At 39.2% G+C, this 23,982-nt stretch overlaps 2 protein-coding genes and 1 non-coding gene across 4 annotated transcripts in view; 1 reads left to right on the plus strand and 2 right to left on the minus strand.

Moving 5' to 3' along the window:
• The window catches only part of LOC115410891 (early endosome antigen 1-like), an 88,055-nt gene extending 75,715 nt beyond the window's left edge, over positions 1-12,340 (minus strand). The window contains exons 1-2 of the mRNA XM_030122715.1: positions 11,784-12,340; positions 8,626-8,775 (exon numbers count right to left, since the gene is read on the minus strand). Coding sequence (XP_029978575.1) covers positions 8,626-8,775; positions 11,784-12,020 — 387 coding nt within the window. The 5' untranslated portion in view covers positions 12,021-12,340. The remainder of the gene's footprint in view (positions 1-8,625; positions 8,776-11,783) is intronic.
• trnal-uag (transfer RNA leucine (anticodon UAG)) lies at positions 11,673-11,754 on the minus strand. Its single transcript has one exon. It is a non-coding gene; the product is annotated as a tRNA-Leu (tRNA).
• Positions 12,341-12,459: 119 nt separating the features above from the next.
• Positions 12,460-19,619, plus strand: pex2 (peroxisomal biogenesis factor 2). Of its 2 annotated transcripts, none has more exons than XM_030123837.1 (2): positions 12,460-12,544; positions 18,431-19,619. In XM_030123837.1, exons 1-2 carry the CDS (start codon positions 12,541-12,543, stop codon positions 19,414-19,416), a joined length of 990 nt encoding a protein of 329 aa, XP_029979697.1. In that variant the 5' UTR covers positions 12,460-12,540; the 3' UTR covers positions 19,417-19,619. The 2 variants fall into 2 exon arrangements, with proteins under 2 accessions (XP_029979697.1, XP_029979698.1); XM_030123838.1 differs by having other exon boundaries at positions 12,461-12,544; positions 18,434-19,619.
• The last annotated feature ends 4,363 nt before the right edge of the window (positions 19,620-23,982 follow it).

Here is a 23,982-nt window from a genome sequence, read left to right on the forward strand (position 1 = left end):
CTTCATTATGCTGCCTGTCTGTGGGTATCTTTCTGTTTTTCTGACTCGGGTTTTGTCTGGGTGGAAAATATGGGTCATTTGGACACTGCAAGGTCAATTCACACTTTTATGTTTTATTATGATGTAGAAAATAAAAATGCAGAGGAAGAGAGGAAACAGTCTGAAAACAACAAGAGTGAGTATACGGTATACATAAGTATAAAGAGGGGGAAGAAAGTCACTTAAAACCGAAGAATCCGAGAAAGACACAGAGAGACAGAAAGAAAAAACGAAAGAAAGAAAGGGCAGCACTGCTGAAATATCAGCCACTCTATCGTCGTGGTGACAGGGGTCACTCTGGGAAAAGGAAATCAATGCTGACAGCGATGACTCACAGGTCAACACGTAGCAGTGTGTGTGAGTCTATGTGGGTCTGTATTTAAACTATATATGAGCTTGAGTGGGTTTATAATGCATATTTTGTGTGTGTGTGTGTGTGTGTGTGTGTGTGTGTGTGTGTGTGTGTGTAAGTGAGCAACTGTGTGTTAGCGCTATGGTAGTGAAAAAATAAGTGAAATGCATGCACACACAGTTATAAAATCAAAATATAGACATACAAAAGAGGTGTTTGCGTGAACAGCAAAATTGGATTTAATTTAATTGAACTCACCAACTTTAAATCATATTTTACATAATATTTCTTCATTAAATCCAATTTTGTCAATTATTTATAAATGACAGCTGTGGTTGTAGAATTTCCTATTGCGTATACAGATCTTTTATTCATTAAAATTAAAAAGAAATATGATGATCCAAAGCGAGCACAGTCTTCCCTCCATGAATCACTATAGTCACAAAAAACAGAAGGGCAAAATTAGCAATACACAACATTTTCTCCCCCAATCATAAAACATTCATATTGCAATGCAGCTGCAATGTGACAATGAGAAGACCTGGCACACACAGAGGTCAGTGGCTAATATAGGTAGGCTGTGTGTGTTTGGAAGTGTGAATGTGTGTGTGTGTCTGTGTATGCATGCCTTATATACCCTTGGGTTAGTAGGAGTTACGACCTGCTTACATTATTAAGGTGAGTAGTAGGCTGTGTTATGTATGCCTAAACAGCCAGTCAATTCATTACAGATGCAATCCCCTAAGTACATGAATACGCGCACAGCTTCCTCTTGCTCTGCCTCTCTGAACTGTAAAGGAGACAAAATATTGGTGTGATGCAGAGCGCTTTAGATAAATCAGAAACAGGAGCAAATTAATAATAAGGAATAAAACAACATTAGCTGATTAAGTATGTATGGCAGAGTGGCGGCTGTAATTTACAGGCAGCTGGTTTTGGTGTCCGGAATAAGGTCTCATTACGGATTGCAGTGTGTGTATGTGTGTGTTTGTGTCCATCCCGTTAGTAATCTGTCACCAGTGGTCTCAGCTTTATGAAAAGGCCTGCAATCTATGGTAATAAGCCCTGTGAAGGTTATGACCATGGTAAACTCATTTGTTAGAGGGAGGGCTCTCGTGTATATATATGTGTGTATGTGTGTGTGTGTGTGTGTGTGTGTGTGTGTGTGTGTGTGTGTGTGTATGTGTGTGTATGTGAGCCTGTATGTGTGTTTTATGTGAAACACAACTCTACCATTAAAGAGTGGTGAGGAAAAATACTATTAAAGTAATGGTCAAAATCAGCAGAGTGGATGAGTGAGAGGAGAAGTAGCGAGAATGTGTGAGAAACAGAGCGCACATTACATGGACATTGCATCACATCAGTTACTTTTCTTTCTCAGTTTTAAGACAAACAGTACAAGCATCTGCAATACGTCCATGTAGAAGGTACTGTCTATAACAAGCAGTACCAATACTTCCAAACTGGTCACTTTTTGTATCCAGAATCATCAATGTAAAACCAATTTTCAACAAATCAGTAACAGCGGATGTACTTTATTAGGAGTACCAGTGCATGTAGTCATAGTTGGACTGTAAAAGTAGAAATAGCAGGAGCAGTGGGACTGGTACTATAAGAAGGAAAGAATCTCTAAAAAAAAAAAAAAAAAAATCTATCATTCATGGAATCAGTTCAGTCTCCCTTTTTACAGTCTTTTTTTCCCGTTTTTTCTGTTTCTACTCCTGTATTTCCTGCCTCATCACACACTCTTCTTTCCTGCCTCATCTGCTTGGTCTTCACCCACGCCTCCTCTCCTTTCTCTCTTTTGTCTTTCCCCCCTTCACATTCCCTTTTCTTCTTCCTTCTCTATCTGAAAATAGCCGTCCATTTTATGCAATCATTTCATTTTTCTACCCCAACCCCCCCCTCCATTCCTTTTGTCTGGAGCTAGGTCAACTGAACGCAACAGAGAGGAAAAAAAACAAAAGCTAAACATGTGTGCGTGAGTCACCAGATCACAATAGAAACTGAAAGATGGAAAAAAAAATACAGCTGATGGTAGTGGTGACTGAATGGAAGGAACACGCCAGTGTCTTCTTCTGCTAAGTCAAGTCTCGCATTTTTAGAATGTGTAAGTGCGAGAAATGTGGACTTTAATTTTGTACCGAGTGAGCCTGATGCGAGTGTAAAGTGATGCAACTATGATGATAGCCTACAGGAAAAACACACACATCGGCTGCCTTATATTCAGGGCTTTTTTTAGCGTCATTTGTAAAGCGGGAGTCACATTTACAACAGTGATGAAACACATGATCATGAAGGGACTTAAAGTGGTCACGCAGTCATTATGTTTCAGATTCTACAGACATGGTTTTAAGTTTGTTACAGTGATATTTTGTTGGTTTGAAGCAGGTCCAATCCACACATCTATTGGAAGATACAAATGACTTTAAGCCTTTAACCCCTGACGTGTCTGTGGTGAGCATTCTGAATGTATGATTTATTTTAAATATTCATAAAAATTCATTCATTTGCTCAATAGGAAAGATTTTAAAACGTGCTGATAGAATAGACCTTGTTCTTTCCATAAACATCTGAGCATGCTCAGTGTACCCCCCCACTGCTTATAGAATGGGGATAAAACACAGAGCAGTGAGTGAAACCAACTCATTATTAAAAAAAAAACAAAAAAAACACTTGGTCTGGGCTTTTTTTTTCACATTGTTCTCTTTATGTTTTTACTGTTGTTTGCAGTGTTGTGGTAATTTTCCTTAATTTTTTTCCCTGTTTTTTACCCAGTTTTGACCGTGTAACTGCTTTTTGGAGTTTAACCAGGTGCAAAAAGCAGCTGGACTGATTTAGAAAGAAAGAGGCCAAAACAAAAACTACTGGGCCAAAATTCAAATACTTGTTGTTCAGTGTGTTCCAGTTCACAGATCATGTTCAACATCCTAAATCTCTTATTGATGTACATTCTGAGTGCCTTATTTAGTAAAAATCTGTCAAATTTCAATTCCTCTCTTTGTCTTTTTTCTGTTATTCCATCCTGTTTTGACCCTAAAACACACACTAAAACAAAACCACTGAAGAAAAGGAACACAAACACATCCTCACATCAGCGTTTATGAACCTGAAATAGATGCAAATTCCAAGCTTGTTTCATTGAAATAATGTCTCAGGAGTTAACGGGTTAATTATATGATGAATTAACACTGCAGGTATATCATACTCTGTCAAATATCAGATATAAGATCAAATATTCATCACAATATCCCAGCACCATGGTGACATTTTTTTGCATTTATTTTCCAGTGATAATCCTACGAGAAAACTCCTACTAAAACAAAAGTATTAGCAGCTGAATTTAGGGCAATGCTTAATTAAAAGTACTGGTCTGGGGTTCTTCAGACTTTTTAGATTATTAATACTCAATCATCAGTGAAGCTTCTGGAGGTGGAGTTACTTCAAAATATTTATATTGTTTTATAAACACAGACAACAGATACATCCGAGGGCTCATCACGTGATTAATATGAGAGATATTTTCAACCTTTGGACTTTTATTCTAACCTCTGATTATTTGTGAGATATTTGCTCATTTGAACATTTGCTGAAACGAAACTATGTATGAGGTTTAGAGTGAAAAACCAGGTAGAGCTGCTAAAACCCATCTGAAATCTGAACCCAACTCAGAGCTTAATATTTAACCATATACTATGTTCTAAAAAGCTTATCTAAACCTATCAGTAAAATGTAGGGGATAAAATGCAAATACCCAATTAAACTACACATACCTTAAATTTTCTACAATACTTGAGTAAATATATTTTCTATCACTGGAAACAGACTGCTTCAGGAAAGCTACACAAAAATCTATTAAGAAAGATGCTAATTCTGAAGCTGGATCCCAACTGTTATGAATTTCTGTTCCTAAATTGTCTTATCATTTCAGCTCTGAAGTACATCAAATAAGACCAAACATTAGGTATTTTTCATTCTGTATTCTCTAACTTTCAAAGTTATGTCCAGCGAACTTTTGTGTTGCTTTAGTAATAAAACTGCTAGGATATGTAGTCACAGTCACCCAGCGCATCAGATGGACAAGTTACAGTTCTATCCTGTGGCTGATATATTAACAAAGGTTTACAAGGGCAGAGTACTACATATGTAAGTTTGGCCTTATGGCTGACCTTACAATGCACTTAGTATCCTGTACAGGGAGTAATGCTGCAGCCACTCCTACAAGCCATTTATTCCAGCTAACGACCGTCAAGCACTCATAAATCAGCATTAGGAACCTCTTTCGCCTTCTCTCTCTTGTTTAGTCCCCCCTTCTCCAGCTCCTGGCTTCCCTCTGATATTCTCTTTCCCCTTCTCCTTACACTTTGTCTACGCCCTTGTTCGCTACTCTTAAAATTTTACCATCTTTAAACTGGCAGCATGTACTTACCCTTCTTTTTTAAACACATTTCATTTCACCTTTTTAATCTAAATGCATCCCATCCTGACTTGTTCCTCTCCATCTTCTAAAATTCCTTCTACTCCTTGCCTTTTTCCTGTGAATACATATCATTCTTCTTACCCCTACCATCCGTCCCCTTTTTCTCTCCTCCTCGCTTTGTGAAAATTCCTTTGCCTGCAGATAGAGACAGCGTCCCTGAAATGTGTAACCTGGTATTGGCACCTCTATTGATTTTAATTAAGCTAATTAGTTCATTATTCCAAGGATCAAACGGGGGCATCCATTACTGCATAGAGCGAGACTGGAGGTTGGGGGGGTCTGGATAGGGTGGGGGCAGTGGAGTTAATATGGTAATGAAGACGATCAATTATCACTCACAGCAAAGTCATTAACAACAGCATTAGCATAGTCAACCATCGCAACCCCTTGACCTCCCTTGCTCTCTCTTTCTCACTCTCCCACACTCCCTCCAAGCAGCTGCAACACAAGCATCTGTATTTGTGTGTGTGTGTGTGCATGTGTGTGAAAGAAAAGAGTAGAATGAAAAAGGTCACACAGTTCAAAGACATTTTTTAATGCAGACCTGAATTGAGTCAATGAGATCTCCCATTGACTTCAGCAAAGCACCAAAGCCCAGGGTTGGTCAGGTTTCTGCATGTCCAAGGCCTTGTGGTACACACACTAGCCAGCCTAATTCTGTCCTTAGTAATTCATTCAAATAAAATCTAGTAATAATGCTATTAGAATTAATCTTTAAATTGATGGGAAAGACAGTATATTATCTGTGTCACTGCTGTCACATAAAAACAGCTTAAAGCTGATCAAAATGAGTGGTTGTAGACTTGCTAAAGCTAACCAGCTCTATGAATACAAAAAGTTGTCATAATCCTAAAAAGAGTATGATTTTAGATTTCCATCTAGCCACAATGGCATATCTAACAGATAAAAGACATCTTTTATACATTATTTTGTTGAACTCTGTAAGTAAAATGAACCTCAAGAGTCCTACCATGAAGGGGGCTCCACATGACAGGAAAAATTATGCTCTCATTAGCATGGATTAAGTCATGAGACCAATTTTCTTATTTGGTTCCAAGGCCTAAAGATTTAATAGCCCCTGTTCTGTGGTTTATGGAGAATGTCATAAATAGTCACTTTGTGAATCCTACAAAAAATGGACTCTTGTCACAGCTGGAGACCTTGCCCGCATTTAGTTAGAAAATTTGTAGTCAACACTTGTTATAAGCTATTTGTTTTTTTCTCAGATACACATAAGAGAAAATAAATTAGGTCTTAACCCCGTCTTTTATAAACAAGGAAACCTAACAACCATGGCTAATGGGATCCCTCTAATTTAAACTGCAGCACAGCAGAGTACCACTCATTTCCTTTGTAGAAATAGTGTCAAAAATGTGTTGGGTAACATGTACCTAGGTGTTTTGACTTTGCCTGGTATGGTAATAATTGAGAACTGCATGGGAATGATAGGATGATTGGATCAAAGAGAGGGCCAGTGATCCCAAATGATCCCCACTGATCTGTTCTGATCTACACTGATCCCCCCCAAGGCTTCTACAGTCCCCCATACTACACTGGAGGGCAGAGGCTAAACTCTGGGAATTAAATGTGTAACAAACAGACACACAGCTACAAGCACACAGATTAATACAGTATGGAGAAATTATATTTTCTTTAAAGGCATGCAAACAAATGTTGAGTATTATTCACTAAGTTGTGTTGGATTTGACTATGTATAATATGTAGGCAATATGATAACATTCATCAGGCTATGGATGACAAATAGACAACAAGCTAATTGCACTAGTCTAGAACACAGAATACAAGCCTTAGATTTCATCATATTATGCCCACAAAACAAACTCTGTTTAGTGTCCATTACAGTTCAACCCTATTGTGCATCAACAAGACCATACACTACGATTCAATCAGACGTTCGGCAAGCTCCTATTACAGAGCTCATTGCATCGTTTACATGGTGGAACGGTCCATAAGTAGCTCTAAATGCTCTTCATTTGATTGGATTTTACATTATGGACATCAGAGCAGAAACACACTGTTGTCCCTTGACTATCCTAATAGACTGTTGAGTGAAGCAGTCCATTTGTTTGTATTTGTTTACCAATCTAGACTCTGAAAACATACAAAGTAACTTAAACAGACAGTGAGAGCATCGTTTAAGACGGGTGAAAATGGAGATTCAAAAGCTCAGAAGATGGGTCGATAGCAGAGGAAAAATCTATTATGTTCCCTCACGCTGTGTCTCTTTGGCTGCCAAGTTCTTGCTGTCACGAACAATAAAAAAAAAAAAAAAAAAAATTGTGTGCAACTGGATGTACTGAAGAAGTCTTGTCAACAAAGAGTGCCATTTAATCTGTTTTACACATTTTTATTTACCCATTTCCCTTTGGCTATAGAAAATCAGATGAATTGGTAAAGTACATGAAATTCCAATGCAGATAATAGGACTTCTAAAAATTTGTAATGGCCTTGGGTGTTCTCACAATTCGTGAGCATACATTGTGTGGTAAATCACAAGAAACACATATAAATTACACATCATATTATGTAAAGGCATCTATAAAAATTATGAGAAAGAAAAAAATGCAGGTATTTCAGTTGCTAAAGCAATGTCTCTGAAGAAAATTAAAATGGATGGAAGTTGAAAAATGTTGAGAAATGCAAACCATTATATTACTGTGACCTTTCAGACCAGTGAGCATACAAAGCAAGCCCTATGACCTTGTCCATAATAGCAGATAAGTACTTTGATGTATAATAGACCATAATTACTTTTCTGTGTAGAAAATCCACTCAGAAGAACGAATGTTGATAGAGGCCTGGCCATAACACAAATGGAGCAATACCTTAAGGTCACTACATCAAGTGGTGGTGATGGCTTTAAAGACCTATATGGCACTGCAGAAAAAGGCTGGAGAGATTTCTCATTCTTTACAGTTTTATGGAATCCTAAGGACTGTTAACATAATGTCCAAAATACTGTTTTTGTCATATTTTTGCATGGCTTTATGTCCATCCTAATTGCTTGTCCTTGTATCATACTATAGATATTACCAATGAGATTTGTCTACACAATGAGGATGTGTTAATTTTGTTGTTAACCATATTCAGAGTTACATTCAGTGACTACAAGCAAAGTTAAAGAGGCCTTGGACTCAAGTTTCATACACAGACAAAGACTCCCAGAGACAATGGTACCACTGAACAAAAAAGAAATCCATTATTCTCTTTTCTTTCACTAAATATTGAATTTATTCCATTATCAGCACAATATCAATACTATCTTTATGTACAACTAATATTATATTTATATGTAACTGCTGTGCAAAGAGCATGTCATCAGAAATAATACATCATTTTTCCAAACCTATGCTTCATGAGTCATAACATTTGTCAAATGAATTTCCAAAACCACTGGCAATTGTTGAAATATTATGCCTAAAATTGTTGCAAAAAATTTTACGTCCTTGGTACGATCTTGCAAGGACCTTCATCACATGTCATCCTATTGTCTCTCTGTCTAACTATTATGACAATAAAAAATACTTACAATTACAAGAAAAAATAAATTTTTCTGATACTGTGAGAGGAGAACTTTTTAGAAAATTGCTTTCTTATAAGCATGCCATCTGTCAACTTAAATGTTTCTTGGTATACAATTTACAAATAATCACTGATCGTTTATTTGCAATATCGGCAAAATAGTCCGACTTTATCTCACTCATCAACCTAAGAACAATGCTGATGACCTTACATTGATGGTATCGTCGGAGGTACCTCGGTTCATTCCATAATTGGACATCTTGGAGTCAGCTTCCTTCTGCAGATCTTCAATGGTCTGAACCAACACCTGGTTCTGGTCTGTGAGGTCATTCACATAAGACTGCAGGAAATCCACTTTCTGCTGCAAGAATAACAGCAAAATATGATCAAACAGTAGTTGATTTGTGGTGTTTTAAAACCCTGACAGGGAAGCTAAGCAGTTTATTTTAACAATTTAATATACTGTATGTTATTGAGTCAGTTAAATCTATGTTTGATATAAGAGCAGTAAACACATTTAATTTCTGCATCATAAAATATGTCCTGCTTGCATTAATAGAAAGTAATACTTCATTAGCCGGTAGTTTGTCAGGGGTTAGGGCAGGCTCACAATGAGGTTATACCCTGCTGCTTTTCTGCTTTTGGAAGAATGGATTTCTAAGTTTACATTCTTGGTTCCAAAAGTAGGTCATCTGAACAAACATAATATACTTAATCCTCATAGTTCATCCTCAGTCTTTCATGTTGATCTTTGTCTCAGTTATGGAAAACTTTCTCCTTCAGGTGATTCTACAGTTGGTCTGCACATGATACACTGATTATATCTCTGATAAGCAGGAGTGCACCGAATTACAGAATTAAAATACTTCTTGTATGTCTTAGATAAGTAACTATACACCTGGGTTCATAAATATTTGTCCCCGTAAGCCATAAAGTCAACAAGTGGTGTACTACATCCCTTTGTTGCATAACATAATGATGTACAGGAGATAACATTTTAAAAAAGACAGAAGATAAGACGGCATTTCAGATAACATGCATGGTCCCGTGTTTTTAAATTTGTGGGACTGTTATCTAAAACGGAATAGTCTGTTGGTCTACTTTCTCCAAGCTTTGGGGAACTTATCACTGTTCTAAGACTGCCAAAAAGTCTTATGGAAATTATTTAAACAGGTTCTTCAAGTGTGTTAGCATGTTAGGAAACATCATAAATCTGCAGTGTCTCCTTGGATGAATTGTTGCTGTGTTTTCAATGGACACGCTGCATGATTGACTGTCCACATCAACCTTTAGGACTTGGAAGCTCCTAGGTTCTAAACATGTAACCTTGTTAAGCAGGCACACAACTGAGGCCGGCTGACCGAAACCCATCTCTGAAACCTTGTTACACTTCCTATGATGCACAGCCCAGCTCACACAAGCTACATTCTGTACCTAAATGATGTCACATGACAATCCTGATGATTAGAAACCTCTCTTTTTTTAAATATAAATGTGGATCTGTGTTCCTGATCTCCACCGCTCAGATGGAAACATAATGTAATTTGCCACCTGTTACAAGTGCTGCGGCTTTATGAAAGCACCCCTGTGCTTCCTCCTGTCATTTATCTGACAGGACGGAGGTCATCTTCTGATGGCAGAGTCACAGGATGGACAGGATGCTCTTTGATTTGTTTTGGATGGATGATAACCTAATGGCGATGGAAGCTACATATACTGTCAGAGCTTGGGGTCTGAATAGGGTCCTCAATTGTGCTTGATTTAGACAATTTGTGCTGTTGACTGGACCTAAGTATACATGGCTTTGGCAATCTAAGACAGTGGCAGTGTGGGAATTATTTGATTGCAATCTAGGAACGAGATCTTTTGCTGACTGATATAACAGCTTTAATTTTTCATGCACCACTAAGTCATAGCATAGCAAAACTACCTCAGTAGGCTGTAAAGCAGGGGTGTCAAACTCATTTTATTTCAAGGGCCACATTCAGCTAAATTTGATCTGCAGTGGGCCGAACCAGTAAAATAATAACATAATAATATATAAATTATGTCAACTCCAAACTTTTATCTATTTTAGAGTGAAAAAAGTAAATTTACATTATGACAAGTTTTACATCTACAAACTATCCTTTCAAAAGATGTGAATAACATGAACAAACTGAAAAAATAAGTGTAATTTTAACAATAGTACGTCTCAGTTTATCATTTACACATGTACATCATAACTTACAGATCACAGTGGATCTACAAATACACAAAACATTTAGTAACAGACAGAATCTTGTAACATTGTACTTATTTCTCTTAAGACATTTCAGGTTATTCACATTTTTTGCAAAATTATACTTTGTTTTAGTGTAAATACATGAAAATATTTACATTTACAAAGAGAAACATTTGGAGTTGTCATTATTTATATGTTATTATGATAGCATTTTACTGGTCCTGCCCACTTGAGATTGAATTAGTCTGAATGTGGAACCTGAACTAAAAGGATTGTTAATATCTTAGTGTAATTTTTGTATTTCACAAATTCATCCCAAGGGCCGGACTGGACCCTTTGGTGGGCCGGATTTGGCCCCCGGGCCACATGTTTGACACCTGTGTTGTAAAGGATATACTACTGTTGCTATAGTGGCAAGCACTGTGCAAAGTGCAACGTGAGGAGACACCGATTAACTGTGTATGCTCATATTCCTGACAGTTATTAATATAGAGCACAACAATTAATTAATTTGTCCCTCTACAAACACTCGGGATTTGGTCTGTAAAGCAAGCCAAAAAAACTGCTTGTCATATATATTTATATTTTAGCTCCAGTTTTACCATGTTGCAGTTTGCACGATAAAAAGCACAACTGTTTCATGTATATGTTTTTACAAATATTGTGTCATTTTGTCAGGCTAAGTGAGCCCCATCTTAAAAGGGCTCTATTATACATTAATACAGTATATGAATGCTCCTCACAAACCTATAAAGTGCCCAAATTTGCAAAGCAATATACCTCAAATCTTTTTGTTTTTTTAAACTCTAGTCATACACCCTACTCTAAAACACATGACTCAACCATGTATTCCTTTTATTATTACATTTAATGCAAGTTGCATATTTGAGTTACTGCGAAACACACTCAACTCAATTCAGAAGTCAAGTATTGTGGTGATTTGAGTGTACTTCTCTCAAAGCAAGACGCATATTTCCACATTATATAACAAATGACACAAGTATGAATTAACAAGTGACCTTTAAGATGTTAAATGGCAGCGGTGGGATTCGAACCCACGCCTCCAGAGAGACTGGAGCCTAAATCCAGCGCCTTGGACCGCTCGGCCACGCTACCACACACAGGTGACGGTAATGCATACATACCTGGTGCAGTTCTTCTGTTGGTATTGTGTTGTCTAGATGAAGGCTTCTTAACCTTTGCTCATAAAGTCCTTTGAACTCATTTAGAAGCGTTTTAATGCTGTTTGTCTCTGTTTCAAGGCCGACATTAGCTGTTCTGAACCTTTTATCTCCGAAAAGTAATAGTTGGTTCAAAGTTTCATTCCCCTGCCCCACGCACTTGGAGTTTTCCCCTGACTCTTTTAGTGGCGTTTGGCTCATGGCTGTTCAAGTTTTCAGTATCGAATAAAAAGCCCCTGCGCTGTTCTTGGATTAAAAAACAAAAAAACAAAAACAAGTCTAGCTAACACTCATGATAACTACTTGCCAAATCCGTGCACAGCCTTATATGATACATTTTAAGTAAACTAACCATAGAACTTAACTTGCAGAAGAAAGAAATGCCCCGCAATTAAGTGCACGTAAGACTTCTGTGTTCGTTTATGTATTTTACCGCTGCTTCACCAGCAACTTGGTCGCTATGTGGGGTTACTACAACGAAATACTGTGATTGAAATTCTCCAGACAGACCGACGTTTCCCCCTGCAGTTTACCGCTGTGTTGGCGCTGCGTAATGTGATTGGTTTATATTGATCACGGGGCTCAAGATTATGACGTCAGCGCATACTATTAGCTGTTTTTCAATAAGGGGCGGGTCCACGGTTGCAACACGGAAATCCGGGTTGTTTTCGTTTCACGGGGGGACTGGGCCACATTGATTTCAGTTTTCGTCTGAACAGAAATGGGTAAATATATTCTCTGTGATGTTTAGAGACGATTTCTGTCGGCGTAATCGTATTATGTTATTTGGTAATTCGATCGGCAGCTTTAATGTTCCCCCGATTGCTACGTTTAAGGAGTGTTAAGCCTCGAAGTTAACGTTGTCAACCTGAGTGTTTCTCTGTTATATCAGTGTCACTATTTTGTCCTTTTTCCTGCATGTCTGTTTATCACTATAGATATGGATATAATGTTTAACTTTACCCTCAGGAATTTAGTATTATGTGCATGTCTTGTCAGTTTGTGTACCACCTCCAACTGTAGATGGTAACCCTGTGACTGCTCCCTTCAGGTGTATGTTAAACTGCACCGCACATAATTCCATTATTCCCTTAAATAATCAGTGCCAGAGATCAAAACCTTCCACATTGAGATTCAAGGCAAAGTTGATCTTATTGATTTTCAAGAGACTACTCTCTTCATTTCTCTCATCCCAATCATCAGTTCCCTTCTCTTATCTGTCTCTTGGTTATATCTCTCTTTTCCAGCAGCTTTGACTGCACTGCTCTCACACACTCTGCCAAAACCTAATCCCTGCTGTGATTATCACATAATGCTCTTGCCTTATTATCAAAATGGAGCAGATTTGGGTTTTTGTTGTTGTTAAAAACGAGCAAAAAAATTAATAGACAATGCCATTATAAGGAGAGTGTGGAGCAGCTGAGTGCATGAGATGAACCATGGGTGAATGTGTGGAGCTAAACACTCAGTATAATGAAAAGATTGTAACAGGGTCACTGAAGTTAATTTTGGATGTGATCTCTCTTGATTCATAAGGTTGCATTTATTTTCCAGGTGAAGGTAAATGATAAACACATTGGGATAACACATTAACTTATTCTGAACAAAATCGACCCTGCCTGAATTCAGATATTTAGGCTGTTTACATTTTAGTTGTGCTAACTCACAAGATCTTTCCAATTTCTCTCTTTCTTTTTCTAATTTCTCTACAATTCAGTACTGGTTTACAATGGCTAATAGAGGGCTGCAGATATAAAACCTCTCCTGTTGTATTCAAAATGTGGACATTTTCAGAAGAAAGATTATTTCATTTTTATTAATTATTTTTACAAGGAAATCAAGGTGTGAGTCAGTGGCTCAGCTAAGCATTAATGTCATTACTTATTATGCTTATTGTTATCCTGAAAAAGGTTAATCAGACTGATATTGCTGCAGGTATACTGTATATATTTTATATAACGAGGTTTATTCCTGGAAAAACTAATACCATCAAGCAGTGGCCTTCATATTAATTATTTTCTCCAGGAGACAAAAGACAGCTTCTGCTCTGTCTTGGATGTCCTTACTCTATTCGTACATTTCATTGTAGCACAGTTAGTTGTTTTTTAAAACAGGACCAATAATTTTTTTAATTTTTTTAATTATTAGCTCAATGTTTTATGTATGAAATGCATTAAATGAATGAAATGTGGTGATCAAATATCCAACTGGATTACAAATTGCATGTGCATGTATTTAAGGACAAGTGCTCTGTCATTGACTGTTGACAAAGAGACAACTTCAGTTCTCTCATTTATTAGCTGTGCTGCCTTTTCTTCTACATTCATTGTGCCTTTCTGGCCTCTAAATGTTTCATGACTTTTTAAGTTGTTTTTTTGCAAACCCTTGTACTTATTACTCATACAGCCTCAGCATTCTCAACCTTCATACCCGTGAAATCAATTAATTCTCTTAAATAATTTACCTTCTGTGCAAACCAGATTAAGCAGAGTACATTTTTGTATGTCAGATGTGCTCCTCTAACTGATGTGTTTTTTTTTCTCTTCTTTTTTTTCTGTTCAGGCATTAACTTGGCCCTAACCCCACGGCTCAGAGGAGTCTTGGGTGATTAGAGAAAGAGGAGAGCCTTGATAAAACATTAGTGTGTTATGCACATACACACATACACCCAGCCTGAAGACCCCTCTGTGCATTTGCACACATTCATTTTTCATGAAACAGACTCATAACAATTAGTCTGGTTACCGCCTGGGTGATCTTAGCGTCCCTGTAATGCCTGTGGTCTGCTGTATGACATCACTCTCTTAAAGTTCTAAATCTGACATTCTCATCCGTTTTCATAGTGAGGACATTAGCAGGCCTTGGCTAATAGGCCTGCACGCGTTCCTGGCGAAAGAGGGGCAATAAAGTGAGGAAGTGGGAGAGAGGAGAAAAACGAGAATAGAGTGCTCAGAGAAATAGGTTTTATTCACCAGAGCTTTTACACAAATTAATTTACATGAGCAAGAGAGGAAAATGTAAAGTTGTAATCCAGTATGTTTTGCCAATGCATAACGTATTTCTCGCTACAAGCATCATAGAAAGCCAAGTGAACGTTTGTGCATTATTTCAGCAAATATATTATGCAAACAACCATAGCTAAGTGGTTAGGAATTTAAGCACTGCACTATGCCAGGAGCTAAATCGAGACTTTTTGTCCACACAGTTTCTACCTGGCGTTGTATGATAGCCTTATGAGCAGAGTCTGAGCAGTTGTGAGTTGCAGAAAAAGCTAAATGTAATCCCCAGAGGTACTCCACCTTTTGCAGCAGCCCCCAGTCCTTAGTCCCTTGCCCTAAACAGCTTCATCTCCTCCCCAGACACCAAAGCCAAGGTCAAGAAGAAAGCGCAGCCATGCTCTGTCTATTGGTTATTCCCTGGATGCCTGCACCACCGTATGGCTGATCCATGTATGTTTCAGGATGTTCCCTCCTCCTTTATTGTGACCATTAGTCTGAAGGTCACTTCCTAGTGAGAGGGTTGCACTTACCATTTTTACCTCGCCATTTTTCTCTTTACCTGTCTTTTTCCTTAGTTTTTTTGCTTTAAGTTCCTGTATCAGTAACTCAGAGCTCATAGCTGAGGTTCTAATGATGCGTCAACTGATATGTGTCTTTTTGGGTTGTATCTTTGTCTATCCCTTCATCTGTTGGGTAGCTGTCATTAAAGCCAGTTGTCTAGTTTTCAGATGACCCAGTACAGCTGCAAGGCTTCAGTCTGATGCTCTGTGTGCTATTGTTGCCTCATCTCTCCTTCCTCACACTGGTCATGGCCCCTTTTGCCTTGAAGCAATCTTGCAGTGTGTTCCCAGTTAGATTGGATATTGTTGTTGCTGTTGTTGTTGTTGTTGTCTGTAAGCTATGGCAGTCAGCCTTGAGTCAGTATGTTATCTTTGTCTGAACAAGATGCACAGGCTAAGAGAACAAGGCAAAAAAAAACTCCTGACCTGAATCAAAATACTCTTTAATATATTCTCTGGAAGATGTTTTCAAAAGTCTTTTATACAGGGCTGATAGAAAAGCAAGATCCCAGTCGGGTGATTTTCTGTTGATTTTGATTGAACTGCTCTAACCTCTCTTCTGGTTTTGTTGGTTATCAGATGCTTACTTTCCAATAGAGGGCATTTTGTCACCAGTTCCCCTGGCTGGCTGACCCAGGAGAGAATTATCAAGTCAATATATCACCTCAGGAGTCTGCGTGTGTTTGTATGAGTGAGTGAATGCATCAATCTGTGTCTGCTTTCTGTGCATAATTTTGTGCGCAAATGCAACAGTTTCTGTCTGTGAACTCTAACTAATGTCATGTCAGACTCAGGAAACATTGGCATCGACTGTGACTTTTGACTATTACATAAGGAACATGGATTTCCAGCTGTCCAAGGTAAAAGCCCTGTAAATTCAAATGTTTAATTTTTATAGGCAGCCCAGCATTGACTGAAGTGTCTGCTTGTTATATATTTGGCAAGTGCTGCAAGTCTGAAGGGAAGCTGTCAATAGCAATCCCAGCTATTGATATGGCAGTGGGCAGGAGATGTTACTTGGCCCCCGACTCCGGCATCCCTCTGATCCCTCTACATCATAATTACATTAATATTGACAGACCCTTGACAATAGTCACATTACTATTGATAGGTGGCTGTCAATACCGTGTTTCCCCAAATAAAACATATTCATTCATAACTTGTAAACTGCTCAATAAAAGGCTTTGAAAAGAATATTGGACCCGGCCGGGTTTACTCTCCTGAGGGCTGCTGCTGTGACGGGGATTTCCACCACCTGGCTGTTTGTGTGCGTGGCCTGTATGTGTGTATGTGCATCTATGTTCTGATAGATTAACTTAGCTCTGTGTAAAAAGCTCTGCATAGATCAAGCCTACCCTTGATGTGCATACCTAGTCACACTCAAACGCATATGCACATAATCTGCACATTTTCTCCCATCAAGGAAAAACTTTCAGATTAAGCTAAACAAATGAAGCCTATTTATTGGTTACCATACATATTCAGACTTCTTCTCAGGCTACTTTTTTTTTCATATAATCCCAACTCTACTTCCGTCACAGGCGAGGTTCTAGTCACTAAACATGGCAGCATTTCAAATGCTGCTCAATGAATTTGTCACACCTGCTTACTTCAGCGTGAATTCACTCTTTTTTCATTCATTTGCTAATTCTAACTTAGTTGGATGGTGTATCCTGGGTCTATTGAAACATCATGAATACACAGATGGTCCTGTGAACCACAATAAACCCTAAGCATTGCCACTGCATATTAGTATGTTTTTTTACCTCCTCGAGAAATGTCTGAAGTGACCATCATCTCTGTCTCTTTCTGTCAAAACTGCCATATTTACCCGGCTGAAATCTCTTTTAAAGCCTCGTGACAAATCCTGTTCAGCGAGACACAAAAGCCACTGTCAAAAAAAGGCCTCTCTGTCTCTCTCTCTCACTGGCCTTCTTGCTCTGTCTCTCCTGTTAGTTAGTCTTCCACTTCTTAAGCGTTTCATTTGGGGAAAGAGCAGATAAAACTGGGGAACTGCGAGCAGTTTGGAAACGTATGCAGCACAAAGTAGCCCAGACGTCACAATGGTGAGATCCCATATGGACTCGACTCTAGGGGGAGGAAAATTGTTCCACATTTGGCAGATGTTTACGGTGTACCAGAGACTGTGCCGTTAGCCTAATCCCTGGTGATGTGATTTGTACACACACCCCTATCTCCAGAGGGAGCAGGCACCAAGAGCCCTTGGGCTTCGCCTCCTGTGTGTGTGTGTTTGTGTGTGTGTCTCGAGTTGGACGGTGTGTGTTTATCCACTGGAGAGAGAAGTCTAAGACCCCCTGCTCCTCTGCATTGCACAGCTCAAAGGTTGCATTAAGGACGGGTTTTACATGTGAAAAGTGATTTCCGCTCCTATGTATAAAGAAAAAATAACCTTTCTAACAGGATGGGCTTCACCTCCAGGGCCTCATTCCTCCCAACAACGAAGGTGTCCTTTAATAGTTTGTGCCTCTGCATACATTTTTCTAAATGCTCATGATGTAAACAGATTCAGTATGACTTATGTTAATAAGTTGATTTATGATATAAAGTCCTGACATGTTTATTTAGTTATCAGCAGTTTTAAGTGAAGTTTTGGATCTTGTTGGGTCTGTAGTGATCTTTTCCTCTCACTTTTTATATCACTGGAAATGGACTGCATTAGATCCATTTCAATAACTATAATACAGTCATAACAAGTGCTCATAAAAATGTTTTAAGAAATCTCCAATTCATTGAATTTACCTAAACCCCTTATTTAGAATGGAAACCAAGGCTAAGTGCACCTGAAATGTAACTAATTGAGTATAAAAGCTCATGGATAAACCACATTTAGAAAGATCTGCATTATTTTCTAAAATGTGGGTTAGATAATAGAGGTAAATTGGATTTATTTGGATTAGCTTCATATGGGTGGCAAACAAAATACAGCATTGTCAGAGCGGCAGCCTAAACAAAACAGCCATTCTATGAAAATTATGAGCTTGATACGAGAGAAATTTGATCGGCTTTTAACATGCATGTCTTTGTGTTTCAGCAGGTTCGGTGAGTGAGGACAAACAAAAAAAGACTGCTGGAAGTTCTGGTGCAGATACCAATGTTGACCCGCTGACTCCAGTGCTGCGCATCAGCCAGCTGGATGCCCTTGAGCTAGATTCAGCCCTCGAACAACTTGTGTGGACCCAGTTCTCCCAGTGCTTCCAGAACTGCCGCCCAGGCCTGCTTACCCCGCTGGAACCTGAGCTGAGGGCTCTGCTCCAGCTGCTCATATGGAGGTTCACACTTTATTCCAACAGTGCCACAGTAGGACAGTCTATACTGAGTCTACGCTATCACAGCAGGCTGTCCTCATCTCGCCGTTACCGGCCTCTGTCCCGCAGGCAGAAGTTCAGCCTTGCCCTTCTCACTGCAGGTCCCCGCTGGCTCCAGGACCGTTCACACAGCCTGTTGCTCTTTTTAGGGTTGGGCACAGGAGGACCTATTTCACAAACGGACTCTGGGTTCCAACAAGGTATCCGTAGATGCCTGGCTTTTGTTTCTGGTATCATTCAGCTTGCAAGTCTCTTCAACTTCCTTGTGTTCTTACGGAAAGGTACCCATCCTGTTCTAGCTGAAAGGATTGTTGGAGTTCAAGCAGTTTTTAGCAAACCCAACGTGGTCCGGGACGTATCCTACCAGTACATGAACCGTGAGCTTCTGTGGCACGGCTTTGCTGAGTTCCTCATCTATCTCTTACCACTGATCAATACAAGAAAACTTAAGACAACCATACATTCAGTCTTATTTGGGCGTGAAGGTAAAGGTGGGGAGGAAGCGGGGGACGGGCACAGGGTGTGGAGGGAGTGTGGACTGTGTGGAGAATGGCCGACCATGCCTCATACGGTGGGCTGCCAGCATGTTTTCTGCTACTACTGCATCAAAAGCCACAGCATCGCAGACGCTTACCTCACCTGTCCCAAATGCGGTGCAGAAGCAGGGCAGCCTGAGCCGGTGAAGATGGAGGTGGAGATGGAGGGCAGGTGATTAATACGTCCTGCTCTGGAGGAAGTTATTTCGAGAAGAAGTTTATTTTGAAATGGTTTCATGACTTCACAGCTGTACAAACAGAATCTGCATACACGGTACAACACTAACTACCTTGTGTGTAAATAGAACTCTGTGATGATTTTGGTTTAAAATATGTTAAATATTTAATATTAAATTGAAAGGTCAGAGTATTCTCATAAACACAACTGTATTAACAGTCCATTTTGTGTACAGTGCTTATTTTGAAAGATTCACAAGTTGGTCATGTCTGAGTTTATAACTGGACTTCAGTCTTTATGATGTTTGAGTCTTTTCTGAACACACATCGACCTGCTATGTTTAATGCATGTGTGCATATATTGACAGTCCTCTGCCCCTACTGTTTCTGCAGCTGGACTTTGGACAGAACTATTTGTCTTTGGTGCACTGGACAGACTACAGAGAACCATACAAAGCATATATTTGATGAGTGAACATGTTGATTTATGCTCCAAATTTGCTCTGTGTGTGTATGTGTGTGTTTGTTGAAATGGGAATATTTGTTCTGATGAAAAATGCAGAAAGTCGGCTGAATAAATAATGGGAGGAATTTCTGATGCCTCTCATCATGACCAAATTAGCATTTGTTGTGTATTTTGTGCCTAAATTGTATTTCAACATCATTAAAATTGATAGAGTGCTACCTCTTGGGTGTTTATTTAGTTAAGTGGAGGAGAGAGAGATGAGGGAAAGTTATAACAATCAGCACACTTCTCTCTAGACAGGCCCGGTCGTTCTAACTCCCATTATCCGTTTTCACAGCACCCCAACATGCTCAAGATCAAGGGGGCAGCCGGGGGCTTGGATTGACTCACACACACATACACACACTTACTTGACAGCCAGCCTCTCTTTTCCCTTGGCCTTTCTCTCTTTTTCTGCCTTTCCATCTCTCTCCCTCTGTAATCTCCAGGGCCCTCGCCCCTATAAGACTGTAGTAAACTGTACCAAAACCCTGGCAGTCGTCTCCTTCCTCGCAGGCGAATTACTCTCTAATCCCTGTAATGAGTCCAAAGATGCTTATTTATGCTGGAGTTAACCTCCACCAGTGAGCCCAGCCGCGGGCCAAACGCACCCCAGCTGAGTGAAGCCTTTCCTGGGCTGACACAAAAGGGGTGGGGGTGGGGTGTGTGTACATCCCACCTCCCTCCTTTTTCCCCCTCTCCCACTCTGATCACTAGGGCTTAATTGCTGATTGCCAAGACGATCAATCGGAACTGCAGGCATGATAGAAAGCCTACTGCAGAGAGCTGGTCTCAGATCTACCGGCTCAGAAAGACATACACATTTGCACTTAAATAAGGTTACATTTCTGTTAAGCAGCAAGGATAAAGCATGAAATATTTGTCCTCATGATGTGTATGCATGTCCAGAAGAATACTTGGTAGGGAAATAGAGGATTGAACTTAAATTATTAATGTTACTGGCCAGTTATTTCACCTGCACAGGTCTATTGAGTATATGGTATGTACTTGAGTCTATGTCCTTGGTAATAATGCAAGGCCAAAATTAATTAATTGTACGGTTTAAAGCACATACAGAAGTACAGAAGCAGCACCTCACTGAATAAAAAGAGTGCATACCTTGAGGTGGAGGTTAGAGTCTGCGATGATGATTGGTTTGACTTTATGTAAAAACATAGGGCTTGCATGAACACACAGAGGTCCTCTCTCACATCAAGGACATTTTAACTAATGAAACCTATAACAATACACATAAAGTCCGAGTCAGGAAGGACCGGTTGTCAATATTTAGTGCACTACATTATGTTTATGTATGGCAAGTCCCAGAAAGTGAGATTAAGGAGATGTTTGAGATTAAGGAGGCATATGTGATCGGCCCTAACGCCACTGGGACATGTCATTGTCTTAACATTCCAACAGACGTACAATCCAAACCTTTTTGCTGCTATTACTCTACAACTCTAATTGAAGTCCCCAATCCCCCGGAAAGCGAAAAGATAAAGCAGAAACAGTACATTAAGGTCTATTAATTGAGTTAGGCTATGGATTGAATTAGTTGGAAGTTGGAACAGAGCTCTGGACTTAAGGAAGGTAGCTGAGGCTCCGTTAAGCCTATCTGTCTTTGGATCTTTTCTAATTCACAGGCTCCGTGTGGAGAAGAAAAAGAGGAAGAAGCCCAGATTCCCAGCGGCTATGCAAAGCAATCTGCACATTCACACGCAGCCATTTAGGGAGCAAATTGGCCCTGTGCCCCCTCTGACGAAGGTTTTAAGAGAAAGGGAATTAGGGTGTTGAATCCCTAACTAGATCTCCTTCTTTGATGAGCCTCTTTATCCGCCTGTCCCTCATCTCCATTTCTTTGATGTGAGGCGTTGATTTTCCTGATTAAATAGTTTTTAAAGTAAAAAGCTCTTCTCTGGGCTCTGTAATACTGGGTACTTTACTGTACCTATTGTAGGTTCGTTTGTGTGCATGCTTGTTGAATGGTCCATCTGTGGTATTCTTTAATTGGAACAGAGCCCTTGGCTTGCCGATAATAATAAGGATAGTACAATAGCTTTGATTCGTACATGCATATTTTCTCTCTGGAAAGAATGTTATCATTTAAGCTTATGCCTGGCTTTTACCTCTTCATTTGAAATGGCTAGAAGGACTCAGAACCCCCTATGCATCACTAATGAAATTAAAGAGTAAAAACACTCCTGTTTTTTCACGCCAGCTAAACTCATCTCTGATCCTTCTGCTCATGGTGTAAGCTTTTACCTATTTTTCACCAGGTAAGGGAATTACATCCCACTTGTACTTGGAAGATATTTCAAACAACTGACATCACTTTCAAAGAGTGAATGACATTATTTTCATGCCAAGAAAAGATGAAACAAAAAATGCACCATTTATTTGTTGACACCTCAGAGGATTTTGACACCTGTATATTTTTTTCTTGTGGCATGTCCAATATGTCAATAAGAGTTACAAGTATCTCTCATATTTCATCTATTCAATAAAAGACATGCCAAACATAAAACACCAAAATTCCTCCAAGGTAAGGAAATCCTAGGTGTGCTGGAGTTCAGGACTGCAGCCGCTGCAGGTACCTGTGTTATGAGGGTTCTTTCAACACCTGCCGGGCTTTGGATACCACCGGGCCCAATTATCTTAGTCTGCCTCCTCTTCTTAACCACCTCTTCAGTCTAACAGGTCAGGGGGACAATCAATCAAACCTAAAATAAGGAAGTAATTTCCTGAGCTTTTATCGTAGTATTGAGGTTTTGTCTGGTTGCATTTCAAACCTTGGGAAAGATGGAACCATATTAGTTTGGGAAGATACAGACTTTGACCTTTTCCTTTTTGTTCAGATCCAGAGTAATTGGGATCTATGTATGATCCATACGTTCACTTCAATATGAGCAAACAAAAGGAGAGGAAAAATACACTAAAGAGTCTCATGACCTCTGGTATACACATCAATAGAGGTTGTTCTACTTTATAACTTGAAAAGAAGTCCACATGTAGGCTGTATCCTCCTCCAGATAACAAACAAAGATCTCCCCGACTGCATGTATGCTATGCATAGAGTGGTAGATCTATCTAAAGTCGATGTTAGATATCGTTTTATATAAGCATTTACTAATATATTTACACCTTTCGAAAATGATTTTTTGAAAACTTTGCACATTTAACTTTTTTTGTACAGTAGACAGACTGCAGCTCAGATCAGATTCTCCTGCTTTCCCTAAAGCACAGTTGTGTCTGGGTGCAAAAAAAAAAAAAAATTGAGTCGAACATAAAATTGCACTGTTTTTGTGTTGTAAAATAACCAGACTAGTAAGGTATTTGAGATTGCAACTAATAAAATAAGAGACACCTCCAGTTCGTGTGTGTGTTTTTCAATATATATTTATATTTTACATCCTCTTACTCTAATGCGGGGCTAAAAAGATGGAAGCAAACTTTACCTGACCTGTCCTCTGATTGGATGAGCAGGGACGAGAGTAGTGAGGAGATTGGACAAACGACTAGGGGGCATCAAGGGGATTATACCCAGGTGTGTTGTGGTGTGCCTGTGGTAAGATCTGCCAAAGTTGAGCCTGTTTTTGTGTATATATGTGAGTGTATGTGCATCTTCCAGTATGTGCGTGTGTTTATCCATCTCAGTCCTCTTCCTACTGATGTCTAGAACAGACTAAATGAGCAATAATCTGCACACATCCCTCCAGATGTCCTAGTGAATTTCCTGTGGCTTAAGGCACCAGCTGAGCTCTTCTTCTGCGATTGTGATTGAACCACTGCTTGTTCAGGAATGTGGTGCAGGACACAATGTGCTTATACCCATTTCCCATGAAAAAGATGAAAAAGGAGGCATGTGCTTGCACTGGATCTGTAGTACACCTATGGGTATGATACTGCACATGCACTTTAAGCAGTTTACTAACTGAAAACAGTGACAGAGTTTTTCCACTTTATACATCTGCAATTTCATCCGTGTTTGTTCATAGCAATAATAAAATGATTAAAATTATATCTGGCAGTGCCGACTTGATTTGCCTGCAGGTTAATGTAA

Source organism: Sphaeramia orbicularis, chromosome 20, assembly GCF_902148855.1.
Source record: "Sphaeramia orbicularis chromosome 20, fSphaOr1.1, whole genome shotgun sequence".
Classification (NCBI taxonomy): Eukaryota; Metazoa; Chordata; class Actinopteri; order Kurtiformes; family Apogonidae; genus Sphaeramia; species Sphaeramia orbicularis.